Genomic DNA, 14,347 nt, shown 5'->3' with positions numbered 1-14,347 from the left:
AATTTGACAGCTTTAAGACTTGCAGACTTCAACTCCCAGAATTCTTCCTCCAGACATGTTAGCTTAGGAATTCTGGGAGTTGAAGTCCACAAGTCTTAAACTTGCCAAGTTTGAAGACCCTGGTCTAGGGTCTCCTGCCTTGAATAAGGGATTGGACTAGAACTTCTCCAAGGTTCTTTCCAGCTCTTGATTCTCTGATTCTATGGTTCTGATTCTGAAGTCTGAAAGTACAATGTGGGTCTCACAGGTTAAATCAGATAGGAATCACAACCAGATGAACTAATTCTACTTTATTGTAAAGTTACGATGACAGACTCTTGCAAGTCTGAAAGTACAATTCTTCCCCATCTGCTTTAAAAGCTTGAGAAATTAGGGAGGGTCCCTTCTGAGCCTCTTGCCCTGCCCACTATCCAACTACGGGCTATGCTGTCTCTTATCTGACTGTATCCTTGGCAGCCTTTCTTTGCCCAGTCTCCCATGGTCTTTCTCCCATTAGATGCATTGGACTCCAGTTCTTGAATCCTGTCCCATTCATGTTGGAGTCATCATTTAAGGTGCTTCCTAGTTGAAAAGATTAGTTGGTGACATCACCATTGCTGGGGGACACCCTTGGGGGCTTCTTTCATGTCGCCGTCAAGGAGCTGGAGCAAGTAACAGGAGCTCGCCACACCACGCAGCAGCATTTGGGTCTTGAACATGGACTTGCTAACCTAATGAGTTGAGTATTGAGCTAACCTAATGAGTTGAGTATTGAGCTAACCTAATGACTCAAGTAACTTGAGTCCTCATGACATGAGCCACTGTGTTCCTAAAGTTCCTAAGTGAGAATGATTTGAGTGGTAGCCTATCATATTTGGAACCTTCCAGGTTGAAGAAGATAGGTCCCTTCATGGTGGAGCAGAAGCAGCTCTGTTGAAGTTTTCCCACCCCGACCCAAAGATACCGGAGATGAACTATGACCTTCTATGTGCAACACAAAGGGTCTAATGACGAGCTGTGGCACCTTCTCTCCAAAACACACATGCTGTCCAAAAGTGCTTGCAAAGTTCTCAAAAAGACAGCTGGCCGATGTGCCAGAAAGAAGGACTGGAAAACACCTGGATTGTGAGGCACCAGGTGAATTCCCGTCTTGGAGAAACTGCAGGACAGAACAAGCACTTACTTCTCCTGAGCAGCATCGAGAAGTTGGGTGACCCAGTTGTATTTGTTGTTGGTCTTCTCTACTTTTTTTTTCACTAAGGTGGTACTGCTGGACTCGGGCATCGACTCAATGAAGGCTTCACATTCCTGGATCTTGCTTGTTTTCTCTGGCTCAATGCGACGGATCTGATTGATGACGTTCTGCAGAGATGTTTTGGAGGGGGAAAGGTGAGCTATGCAGATGGGTAGTGATCGTGACAGCATCCCTGTAATGTTCAAACCAGCTGGAGAAGATCTCCTACTCAGGTTTGTAATTGAATGCAAGATTAATGCTTCTGTCCTGCTCATCCAAGCTTCTGTCCCACCTGGTCTTAGTCCAAGCCGAACTGCCATTTTCAGGATTCTTGGCTTCCTTGCAGCCACACAACCCACCTGTCACCTGTCTTCTCCTACAGTCTTTGCAGCTTTGCTCCAAAAAGTATCTCTCCAGCATTGGAAAATGTTAGAAAGCTCCCATCAACCCCAACGTGTTTTTACCTTAAGGTCATTGGAGCGCTCTGCGCTATCTTGCACCACCCTGTTTTGCTCTAGAGGAGGACGAAGGTTTGCGGTGATGGCCTTCTCCTGCTTATCCAGTTCACTGTTCACTTTCTCCAGCTCTGCCAACAGTTGCTGTACCTGTACAGATGCTGCATCTGAGGAAGTTTGGGGGGAAAAGTAGTTTGGGTTAGCGATGAGTTTCTGGAAAGGAGCAGAGAACGCCTCCCTTCTCAACACCAAGGCCTGATGACATGTCACGATGTCACAGGTTTGGTTCATCACACAGGTCGTCCTTGACTTACAACTATTCAATTAGCAGTCGTTCAAAGTTAATGAGTCAAAATGATTGATGACTGGCCCTTGCATGCTTGACCATCGCAGTATCCCCAGTGTTGTGGCCCCTCCAGCAGCTGAATTATATAATCAGATGAGGAGGAGGAGGCACGGGAGTCAGGATCAGCATCAAGGCAACCTGAGAGCTCCAAGGGGGAAGAGGGAAAGGAGCTGGCAGAGAGAGAGAGAGTGATGAGAAAGACTTAGAGATAGATAGAGATGAGAGAGAGAGAGAGATGAGAGAGAGATGAGATAGAGATAGATAGATAGATCATAGATAGATAGATCATAGATAGATAGATAGATAGATGAGATAGATAGATAGATAGATAGATAGATAGATAGATAGATAGATAGATAGATAGATAGATAGATAGATAGATAGATAGATAGATAGATAGATAGATAGATAGATAGATAGATAGATAGATAGATAGATAGATAGATAGATAGATAGATAGGGATAGATAGATATATATATATATATATATATATATATATATATATATATATATATATATATATAGAGAGAGAGAGAGAGAGAGAGAGAGAGAGAGAGAGAGAGAGAGAGAGAGAGAGATGAAAGAGATGAAAGAGATGAAAGAGAGATTAGGTAAAGGTAAAATAGAGGTAGAGATAGAAAAGGGAGAGAGGAAGGAAGGGAGGGAGGGAAGGAGGAAAAGAGAGAGAGAGGCGAAGCCTAGGCTGTCAGCCCTCAGATGGAGAGTCAACAGCCCCCATGTCTGGAGGTGGCTGATGAGGAAGAGGAGGAAGAGCTGGGTCCAGTGCCTGACAAGCAGATGCGCAAAAGGCAGAGGAGAGGAGAGCAGTGGAAATCCATGGACCGGTCCTTAGGATGGAACAGCCACTGCTGATAGCGAAGCCCCACCCTAGCTCTGGGGATTAAAGGCAGGGGGTGGAAATGAATAGATGTGGCAAACAGCTATTCATCTCCCCTGTCAGACAGACCTATTGACCTGCAGTGAGGGAGAAACGTTTTGCTGGAGCTGCTGGCTCTCCTAATAAAGGAATCGTTGCTTCAACTACAGAAGGTTTGTTGTGTTTGGGGAGCTGGGTCAGAACACCCACTGTCATGTAACCAAAATTTGGGTACTTTGCAAGCGGCATGTGTTTACAACACTTGTAGGATCCCATGCTTCGCATTTTTGACCTTCCCAGCAAACAAACTCAATGGGGCAAACCAGAATCGCACAACAACTGCATGATTCACTGACAGTTCTCTTACAAAGAACAGAAGAAGACTAGAGTGTGTGGTTCCCTTTTTAAGTGGGGCCCACAGTCTCCCTAGACCTCTTGCGGTGTACCCACCTCCAATGCTCTCTGCCTTCAAGCTATTGTAGCGGTCCTCCAGCCGATTCTTTGTGCATCCAGTCTTCTGTTTCACACATTGATAGTGGCTAGCAATGCTATAGAACAAGAAAACACACCCCCAGTTGGCGAAGAACATTCCTGGGTTTTCAAAGAACATTGAGAATTCGAGAGAAGGAAGGAAGGAAGGAGGTCCTTGATGTAACCATCATAGAGAACATCCATACACTTCACCTTTGGCTTGTGTCAGAGGAGGTATTCAGCCGGTTCTGACTGGTTCTGGAAAACCAGTAGAGGAAATTTTGAGTAGTTTGGAGAACTGGCAAATACTGCCTCTGACTGGCCCCACCAGCCCCATCTATTCTCTGCCTCCCATTGACTCCCAGCTGATTGGCTGGGTTCTTCTTTGGTTGCCCTGCACAGGAGAACGGAGCTGGAAAGCAGGTTAGTGGGGAGGGAAGGGAATGGGGATTTTGCAGTAACCATCCCCCAGGAGTGGGGTGGGAATGGAGCAGAGGTGATATTCAGCCAGTTCTGACCAGTTCTTGAGAACCGGTAGTGGAAATTTTGAGTAGTCGGAGAACCAGCAAATCCCACCTCTGACTGGCCCAACCCCATCTAGTCTCCGCCTCCCACAGGAAAACGGAGCTGGAAAGCAGGTTAGTGGGGTGGGGAGGGAATGGGGATTTTGCAGTATCCTTCCCCTGCCATGCCCACCAAACCACACCATGCCCACCAAGCCACGTCCACAGAACTGGTAGCAAAAAAAAAAAAATCTGAATCCCACCATTGGCTTGTGTGGATGCAAGCTAGGTCAAGAAATGCTTACTTGTCTACCACAGCGAGCGAATCAGGGTCGGTGGGCGGAATCATGAAACAGACTCCTGGCGCTTTGATTGCATTTCCTCCACTGTCGCTAACTTCCCAGTCCTCTTCATTGTTCTTGTGCAGAGTGTATCGGGCACCGCGTGAAATCTGATACTGAGACAGAAAGGTTTTTGCATAAGTCTGGGGTCTGGTCCCACCCTCTGTCCCCAATCCTTGCAGCCCCTTGGAGTGTGGACAGAACCTAACTCGTTTTGCAAAACAACAGCCCCCCACCCACTTTTTTTTTGTAACAAGGAAGGGGAAAGGTTTCTGCTTGTTACTCTCAATCATGAAAAAATTTCCAGCAAAAGTGAGCTTGTGTAGACTACAGAGACCGCCTTGAAGAAGATATGGGGCAGCCCTTAGGAAAATAATGAACGTCGGCCAGAAAGACAGAAATGGGTGAGGAATAAACTCAAGGTTGCAGGACCTTGATTCTCTGTGTTACGAAAGAGAGGGGGGGAAGGGAGGGAGGGAGGGAGGGAGGGAGGGAGAGAGAAAGAGAGAGAGAGAGAGACTCTTTCAAGACTGCCCCTTGAGGTAGGAAACAGACAACACAAGAAACAGACACAAGAAACACTAGAATTCTATTTTTGGGGTATTGCTTATAATAATGGAATCTTGATTGTCCAGGTTATCTCTGTATCCTTCTGTAGCCTGGCAATCTGTATCCAGCACTATAAAAATATTAGTCCATCAAATAACAGACAATCTATTTGCAAAGCAAATGCATTTATTGGACAGCTCATGTTTCTATTCAAATTATGCAAGGATTTAAGTAAATTATGAATGATTTAAGGAATGTATGGCAAAAATAATGAAAAGAAGAACCACAATGAAGCTAAGGGCAACCAGTGGTGCTTCAAATGTGATAGACCACAATTTCCATCACCCTTAACTAACATTATATATATTATATATAGAACCTTGGTGGCGCAGCGGTTAGAGTGCAGTGCTGCAGTGCTGCAGCCATTGCCTGCCATTTGGCGGTTTGAATCTCACCAGGCTCGAGGTTGACTCAGCCTTCTGTCCTTCCGAGGTGGATAAAATGAGGACCCAAATTGTTGGGGACAATATGCTGACTCTGTAAACCGCTTAGGGAGGGTTGTAAAGCACTATAAAGTGGTATATAGGTGCTATTGCTATTAGTTAGGCGTCAAGTTAATGCAGCATCTCACAAAGTAACTGGTGATGTGAGCAAGCTGCTCCATCTTTGCAAACTCTGATGCCAGCTCAGGGCCACGGGGGGGGGGGGGGGGGGGGGGGGGGGGGGGGGGGGGTTTTTTTTTTTTTTTTTGTGGGGGGGGGGGGGGGGGGGGGGGGGGCTGGGGGGGGGGGGGGGGGGGGGGGGGGGGGGGGGGGGGGGGGGGGGGGGGGGGGGGGGGGGGGGGGGGGGGGGGGGTGTTGGCCAAAAGGCGGCGGGGGGGGGGGGGGGGGGGGGCGCTGGGGGGGGGGGGCCGGGGGGGGGGGGGGGGGTTGGGGCGGGGGCGTAGCTCTTTGACAAAGTGTCGATGATGCCACCAGCAGCGATCAATCTCCAAAATCAGTCACTGGGGCATTTACAAGGCATGTCCTATTGCAGATGGGTTCTGTGTAAAGCCAGAGAACCAGAGTCCTTTACCTGCTCATTTTCATAATCACAAAGGGCCTCCGCAGGGATGGGTTTAAGAGGCAGTTCTCTTCGATACTTCAGGGGAAGAACCTGCTGACTACGCTTTTGTAAGGAGCTCACCACATCCTCATACTTGTCCAAGGCCTTCTCCTGGTCCTAAAGGAGAAGAAAGAAGAGATTCTAAAATCGCCAGGAAGGAAAAGATTGAGATGGAACAGCTGCTAGAGCAATGCAGAGATGATTACATCTAAGTTTGGTTTGACCCAACCTTTAGGTGGACCTTTGATCTCAGGAGTGGGCAGATGTCATGGTTGTGCAATCTATTGGAATCTGTCCGGTTCCAAGACCCATCAAACAAGCTGGTGCAAATCTTAGACTTAAATCATTCTGAAGCCAGAGACTTCAGAACTAGAACTAAATGAGCCACAGTGGCTCAGTGGTTAGAGTGCAGCACTGCAAGCTACTTCTGCTGACTGCCGGCTGCCTGCAATTTGTCAGTTGAAATCCCAACAGGCTCAAGGTTGACTCAGCCTTCCCTCCTTCTGAGGTCAGTAAAATGAGGACCCAGAATGTTGGGTGCAATAGGCTGACTCTGTAAACCGCTTAGAGAGGGCTGTAAAACACTGTAAAGCAGTATATAAGTCTAAGTACTATTGCTAATGGTACAGATTTCCCCTGTCATATCTGACTCTAGGGGGCAGTGCTTATCTCTAATCCCTACCCAAGAGAGCCAGCATTGTCCAAAGATTCTTTGGTGGTCATGAAACCAGCATGACGATTCGCCCAAGGTGCGGGGAACGCTGTTACTTTCCCACCAAAGTGATACCTATTTATCTACTTGCATTTCATGCTTTCAAATGCTAGGTTGGCAGGAGCTGGGGCAAGGATGGAAACTCACCCCATCAATGGTGCTTGGGTCTTGAACTGCCAACCTTCCAGTCAACAACCCAGCGTCTTAACCACTAAGCCAACTGTGTCCCCTAGAACTAAATGAGTTCCAAAGTAAACTCCATGCCTGCCTACTCCAACTTTCTTCCTATAATTTAGGCCAGGAAGAATACCAGGGCCAGACTGGTTGACCCAGAATGCTAAGGTATTATTCCATATTATGTCCATTATTATAATTTGTGGTTAATCTGGTACAATGTGGTTCCTTTCTTTTCTGCTTCCCTGATGGTGACTGTGTGGGAACAAAGCCACTGCAGCTCTCTCAAACACATCTCAGGAGAAGGCATTGGGAGAGCCCAAGGATTTTGCCTATCAGGCAGATCTCTCAATAGATCACAATTTCTGCTGAAAAGCAAAGTGGGAAGAAGATAATTATCCCCTGCATTTGTCACACTACCCTGATGGATAGGAAGTTGATGGGAGGCATTGTGAGCTAATTAAAGGAGAGCTTTGTCTGCTCGCCACACCTTTTGTGAACAAAGTAGACAGGACTGAACTTTGCTAAGGATCCCCAGAATGGGTCCACCAAGGAAGGAGATTAAAAAGTGTGTATGGATAATCTCAGAAAATCTCTCCAATTTTAGGCCAGCAATTCTGGGCATCTCAACATGTATGAACCATAACATCAAAACTAATGAATGAACATAATGCAATAATTATAAGAATTAAAAGTGAAAATTAATTATAGATCCAAGATGGGCCTGCCCTTGAGATCCCCAAATCCTAAAATTGGAAGGTACCACACAGTTTGCTTAACACAGGAATCTAACCCAAGCACCTTCAATCAATGGAGTTCTATCTTCCAGTGAAAGTAATATAATCTTATTGGGGGGAAAAAATCCATTGTCCAACTGTTCTCCCTGTTAGGAAGGTCCATCATATGGTCAGATTCTGCTCTCTTGCAACTTTTTTTTTTTGTCAAGCGATTATAAGATAACAGGTATAAGTAAAAACATAGTTATGAATACATGGATACATATAAGAAAAATAAAAGAAACAATAGGACAGGAACGGTAGGCACGTTGGTGCACTTATGCACGCCCCCTACAGACCTCTTAGGAAAGGGGTGAGGTCAATAGGAGACAGTCTAAGGTTAAAGTTTTTGGGGTTTGGGGAAGAAACCACAGAGTCAGGTAGAGTATTCCAGACATTGACCACTCTGTTGCTGAAGTCGTATTTCCTGCAATCAAGTTTGGTGCGGTTAACCTTGAGTTTGTATCTACTGTGTGCTCTTGTATTGTTATGGTTGAAGCTGACATTCATTCATTGACAGGTAGGACATTGCAATGTATAATTTTATATACTATACTTAGATTGGACCGAAGGCGGTCCGATCTAAGTATATCTTTTATCCATTGTTGGGTTCTGGAGCAAAAGAACCTGTTTTGACCATCTTTGTGATGCCTTGGGCCACAAACCCATCACACCTTGGTCCAGCATAGACTATTTCCAAATTGCTCAAAGAAGAGAGTGTTGTAGTGCTTACATCTGAGGGGACAATAACCTGGAGAAAGTGACTTAAGACTCAACTTAAGACTCAACTTCAGAGAAGATGGATTCAAAAACAGCTTGCACACTAGATAAGTCATAGTTCAGCGTATCATGTAGATTTGTGGTGCTTGGAGCCCATGGAACAGATTCACTCCCCTCAAATGGTTACTCCACTTTTTTCACATGGATTCTACTCAATGCATACCTATTTATTTACCATATTTATATATGATAAATAGGTTGGTAAGTCAGAACTGTTACTTGTCCCAGCTTCTTCCAGCCTAGCAGTTTGAAAGCATGTAAAAATGCAAGTAGAAAAATAGGGACCACTTTGGTGGGAAGGGAACAGCGTTCCTGTTGTGGCTAGCCGGCAGCAGGTGCGGACAGCTGAGGAGAGCGAGGACTCAGATGAGGGACCAGGACCATTAGTGAGTGGACTGCTGCCTTCAGAGATGGTGGGGGTTGGCAGCAGTGATGAGGAGGTTTCCGAGGAGCCTGTGCCAACTGCGCGTGCACGCAGGGTTGCTCACAGGAAAGAGCATTTGCAGCAGCACGGGCGACTCGGGAGTAAGGCTGCAAGGTAATGGCCCCTCCTTCAAGAAGATAAAAGTCAGCTGTGAATCGGACGTTCTTTGCAGGAAGCAAAGACGTTTTGAAACTCGAGCCTCGTGGACATTGCAGTATCTTAGCTGATATTTGAAGACTCTTGTGTTGTAAAATATTTCTAGGTAATCTTATGTGTTATTCTTGGCACAATTTTGTTGAGGCTTGTGCTTATCAAAATTAATTAGTTTGCAGCAGCTTTTTAACTAGGGATTCGTAAGAATCATTAAAAGGTTGCTGTTTCCTTTGGTTCATGTTTGTTTTATTGGAAAAGGGTTTGGGTCAGAACAGTTCCGTGCACCTTTAGTCCTGCCGGCCACATGACCACGGAGACATCTCCGGACAGCAGCGTTGGCTCTTTTGCTTTGTAACGGAGATAAGCACCGCCCCCTAGAGCCAGAAATGACTAGCACGGATGTGCAAGGGGAACCTTTACCTTTACCTTCAGTCAGAACCAATTGCGGGAGCACATCGTTCTCTTGGCTTGCTGTGGTAGTTGCCACGGCTGCCATTCTGCTTGCTTTGCATTGCATCCTGCCAGCCTGACCTTAGCAACGGGTGGAGGGAAGAGATTGGAACGGGGAGGACATGGAAGGGTTTGGGAACCAAGCCATGCCAGGCCATTCCAAACAATGAGACACACCAATCCAGCCCCAGGTCATTCAAAGGAATGCCGAGACGGAGGCTCCGTTACCTAAACAACACGAGAACTTCTAATTGGACATTGACTGGTAACAGAAGGTTGGCCAGGGGAGAAAGGAAAAGTCCATCGTATTCTTTGCATGCCAGACCAGCAGATTCTGCTTAACTACTTCACTAACCATTTTTTGCTTTCCGTGAAGTATACTCTGGGAAAACAATGGGCCAGGAGTATTTCTTTGATAGCTAACTTAAGTGGGATGGATGACACTAGTAGCTTTCTGCTCCACCTGCCCCCTCCACCAACTCCAGGGGTTGCCATCCTCCATGATGGTGCCATGTGAAATAAAACTTTGATTTGGGGCTTTGCTGATTAGATGGGTTTGTTGTTATAGGAACGGCTAGTGTAGGTTATTATATCAAAGTAAAAAAGTTGAGGTGTTATGCTATAACCTTATTCGGCCACACCGAAAAGAATCGGAAATCAACGCCTTTTCTTTCTCTTTCCTCTTTACCCTACATTTTTCCTCCTTCCCCTTTCCCTCCCTTATTCTCCTACTAGCTCTATACCCATGCTTCACTACGAAACTATGTGGTCGGGTTTAGTTTTTGGGGAGAAAAATAAGGGGAGTGGGGGTGGAAATTGTGCCTCTGCCTACCAGCATCTATCGGTATTCATCTGGCTAGCATCTTGTCAGTGTGTGAGAGAGTGGAGGGCTGTTTGGAAACTGAAATAGTATTTGCTGTGTGAGGAAGAAGGAGACAGCAAGGAGCCTGGGCGTGGCTTAGCTCAATTATTCTGTACTAAAGCTGGTTGCTGCTGTGAAACTGAAACTGAAGCTCCTCTTCTCTGCTTGTGTTTTGCCTTTGGAAGAGATTTCTTTTCAGGTGGGGAGGGGGAGTAGAATTCTTTAGCATCAGAGTGTAATAATAATAATAATAATAATAATAATAATAATAATAATAATAATAATAATAATAAATAATAATAATAATAATAATATAAGAAATACTAATGCTCTGGTGGTCATTTCAAAAAATCCTTTCTTAGTGAGCACCTAGAAGCCAAGAAGAACATATGTGCCAAATTTCAAGTTTGTAGGCTTTACTGTTCTGGAGATGTTGTGATGATGTGTGAGGGGCATTTCGCTTTTATATAGAGAGATTATTTTCTTTTGTATTTCTGTCTTTTATATTATGTTTTGATCAATAAAATTTTGGAACACGATGGGTGCCGTGTGCAATCCAGACATTCTCCTTCCTTCCACTGACCTCCAACCCCAAGCTTGTCAAAATAATAGCTTCGCCTTCTCTTTCAAAATACTTGCCTCCAGGTCGTGCAACAAAGTTTCGATCTGGTATCGGTCTTTGAAATCTGGGCTGTATTTCTGGTCCAGATCTGTGTCTACCTTTCTGAGAAGTTCCTGTGCGTCCTTGGCATCTTTTTGGAACTGCAAAGAAAGAGAAGAAAGAGTCAAGTCCTCCCCCTTCCTTTTGATCACAAGTCATTCTTGAGAGGGAAGAGACGAGAAGGGAGCATACCTGAAAACCTGGGAAGGGCAGATAAACATGGGAGAGAAGAGAAGAGAGAAGAGAAGAGAAGAGAAGAGAAGAGAAGAGAAGAGAAGAGAAGAGAAGAGAGAAGAGAGAGAGAAGAGAAGAGAAGAGAAGAGAAGAGAAGAGAAGAGAAGAGAAGAGAAGAGAAGAGAAGAGAAGAGAAGAGAAGAGAAGAAAGAGAAGAGAAGAGAAGAGAAGAGAAGAGAAGAGAAGAGAAGAGAAGAGAAGAGATGGAAACTAATCAACAAGGGAACAAACCTAGAACTTAGGAGAAATTTACTGACGGCGAGAACAATTAACCAATGGAACGACTTGCCTTCAGAGGTTGTAAATGCTCCATTACTGGAGGTTTTTAAGAAGAAACTAGACAGCCACTTATCTGGAACGGCCCAGAAGACTTCCAAGGTCCCTTCCAGCTCTCTTCTGATGACTAGATTTTTAAAAAGAATTTTCTCCCACTGGTTCCCCATCATGGCTGTGTCCCACTGGAGGTTTTCAAGAAGAGATTGGACAGCCATTTGCCTGAAATGGCATCGGATCTCCCGCTCAAGCAGTGGGGGGCTGAATTAGAAGACCTCCAAGGTCCCTTCCAACCCAGTAAAATTCTGTTATTGGCGGAGAAGAGAAGAGAGGGAGAATAGAAAAGAGGGAAGGGAAGGGAAAGGAAATGAAGGAAAGAGCATAAGGCAAACAGAGGAGAGGAGAGGAGAGGAAGAGTAGAAAAGAGGGAAGGGAAGAGAAAGGGAGGGAAATGAGGGAAAGACAGAAAAAAAGCAAAAAGGGGAGGGGAGGGGAGGAGTCTTGCCCCTTAGTAGAATTTTGACTTTCCTGACACACCCCATGGTTGTTCCTGGGATCTATCTATCTATCTATCTATCTATCTATCTATCTATCTATCTATCTATCTATCTATCTATCTATCTATCTATCTATCTATCTATCTATCTATAGCTAGCTATCTAGCTATCTAGCTATCCATCCATCTCTCTCTCTCTCTCTCTCTCTCTCTCTCCTCTCTTCTCTCTCTCTCCCTCTATCTATCTATCTATCTACCAATATACCTATCTATCTATCTATCTATCTATCTATCTATCTATCTATCTCATCTTTCTCGCTATCTAGCTATCTAGTTATCTATCCATCCTTCCTCCTTTCCTACCTTCCTTCCTTCTCCTCCCTCCCTCTTTCTTCTCTGAATACAATTCAATTACATGAAATAACCTTAACCCCCACTCCCTGTGGGGGGGAAAAAAAACATCCATCTCAGTTCTATGCAAGTCTGAAAAAGTCCTGCCATTCCATTCCTGTGATTGGCCTCAGGGCGAAGTCATGCCCTCGCCTATTAAAATAGGACTTGAAAGCGGTCCCCATAGTTGCCTTTTGTGAGCCTTTTGTTCTTAGACAACATGGAGGCCTCTTCCTCTGGCTAAGGACTGAGAGACACTGTTCAGGACTGGCTACCCAATGGGAAACTCAGTCCTTGGAACAAAACGGACGGAATGACTTCTTGAGACTAGAGCAGGCGTTTTTAATGGACCAGCAAGGTCTTCTGCTAAACCAGCTTCCAAAAGCAGAGGGTTGCTTCATCTCCGAGAAGCTCTAGAGAGGTTGGAAGAAGAACTTGTCTGACAAGATTGTTTTCCCACCAGCTCTTTTGTCTTGCAAACAAGTCCAGCTGCACCATCTGACCTGCCTTGACAATCTTCACGCCAAGCTGTGCTAGACAAACTGTCTGTCAGGTTTGTTTGCTAGCGGGATAGGAGGTGGGCTCCTCCCTGTTCCTCCCTTACAAAGGAGACAAAGCAGATTTGGTTTTGCTATGTAAGAAGAACATCCCCAAAGTGATGACATGCCTGGAAATGTTCTCCTACTTCCTGTGCACACCTAGGCACCCAAAATACAATTTTCTAATGGAAGATCATGATCTGAAGATCCGATGGAAACCTCAAAACCTTGATCTTCCAAAGGTTTTCCCTGACTGTCATTGTAAATGATCTTCTGGGCAATGACGTTAACCCTCTGGATAGGACAGCACTCCAGAAGGTTAACGTCATTGCCCAGGGGATCGTGGGTTGCCCTCTCCCCTTTTTGGAAGAGCTTTATAGCTCCTGCTGCCTTAAGAAAGTTCATAACATTCTCAAAGATCCGTCTCATCCTGGGAAGTCTTTCTTTGAATTATTACCATCTGGCAGACAGGTCAGGATAATAAAAACAAGGACAAATAGGCTGAAAAACAGCTTCTAGTCCAGGGCAGGAGCTCTTTTGAATTCTACTGTATAGTAGTAGAATATATTAGTGGAACATCAGAGGTTTTCAATTCAGTTGTGTAGAATGCAAAGGATGTGTGTTTGTGTTTATTTTCATAGTCATAACGTACACTGAAGATGGTATTTAATTTCATTGTACGAGGTGCAGTGACAATAAAGTAAACTAAATACAATGGGATAATTGTTAAATGGAGAAAGGAACCACATGCCTTATGTCCATTTTAATTTAACAAATCATAGCTTCTATGCTTGCCTCATTCATTAATTTTTGAAGATCACCCTTCATTCTACTGCTCAGGTCGAATTTTAGCCCCCAAAAAATGAAGTCCTGGGAGCCAATGTGATCAGGTATATTTCCTAAAACTGGCTTCTTGTCTTCAGGAAAGTTAGAAGATAGCCTCTTGTTAAGAGTCAACTCTCAGCCTAGTCAGTTTCAGTAGAACTCCCAGGAGAGATACCATCTTGCCAGAGGTAGTCTTCAGCAGGTTCTGACCAGTTCTGGAGAACCAGTAGTGGAAATTTTGAATAGTTCAGAGAACCGGCAAATCCCACCTCTGACTGGCCCCACCAACCCCATCTATTCTTTGCCTCCCGAGTCCCAGCTGATTGGCTGAGTCTTCTTTGGTTGCCCTGCACAGGAGAACGGAGCTGGAAAGCAGGTTGGTGGGGTGGGGAGAGAATGGGGATTTTGCAGTATCTTTCCCCTGCCACACCCACCCAGGCACGCCCACAGAACTAGTAGTGAAAAAAATTGAATCCCACCATTGCACCTCGCTGCAAATTTCCCTGATAAATCCTTGGGTTCAAAGTAGTACCTGATGATAGTCTTCCATAAACTTCAGGTGGCTCTCCTCACAGATGAGCAGGTTAAGATATTCTTTCCAGTCCGCATGGACGGCCTCAATGTGAGCCTGCAGGTTTGGAGGGAGAGTAGACCTCAGGACGATAATTGTCGATGCCCCCAAAATAATACAGGAACTGGGAGTCAGTGAGAAACCGAGACCACTGAAGATGTAGCCCT

The 14,347-nt window shown here is 45.2% G+C and overlaps 1 protein-coding gene across 1 annotated transcript in view; it reads right to left on the bottom strand.

Moving 5' to 3' along the window:
- The window catches only part of PPL (periplakin), a 73,349-nt gene that overhangs the window by 13,855 nt on the left and 45,147 nt on the right, over nt 1–14,347 (bottom strand). Inside the window, exons 9-15 of the mRNA XM_087973185.1 lie at nt 14,142–14,237; nt 10,831–10,953; nt 5,831–5,977; nt 4,172–4,323; nt 3,343–3,440; nt 1,678–1,835; nt 1,163–1,341 (exon numbers count right to left, since the gene is read on the bottom strand). Coding sequence (XP_087829311.1) covers nt 1,163–1,341; nt 1,678–1,835; nt 3,343–3,440; nt 4,172–4,323; nt 5,831–5,977; nt 10,831–10,953; nt 14,142–14,237 — 953 coding nt within the window. The remainder of the gene's footprint in view (nt 1–1,162; nt 1,342–1,677; nt 1,836–3,342; nt 3,441–4,171; nt 4,324–5,830; nt 5,978–10,830; nt 10,954–14,141; nt 14,238–14,347) is intronic.

This window comes from Notechis scutatus, chromosome 12 (genome assembly GCF_049901735.1).
Source record: "Notechis scutatus isolate UNSWTSFEM ecotype Mainland chromosome 12, rNotScu1.2, whole genome shotgun sequence".
NCBI lineage: Eukaryota > Metazoa > Chordata > Lepidosauria > Squamata > Elapidae > Notechis > Notechis scutatus.
Note: the sequence above shows the minus strand (reverse complement) of the source record. Positions and strands in the feature narration are given on the sequence as shown.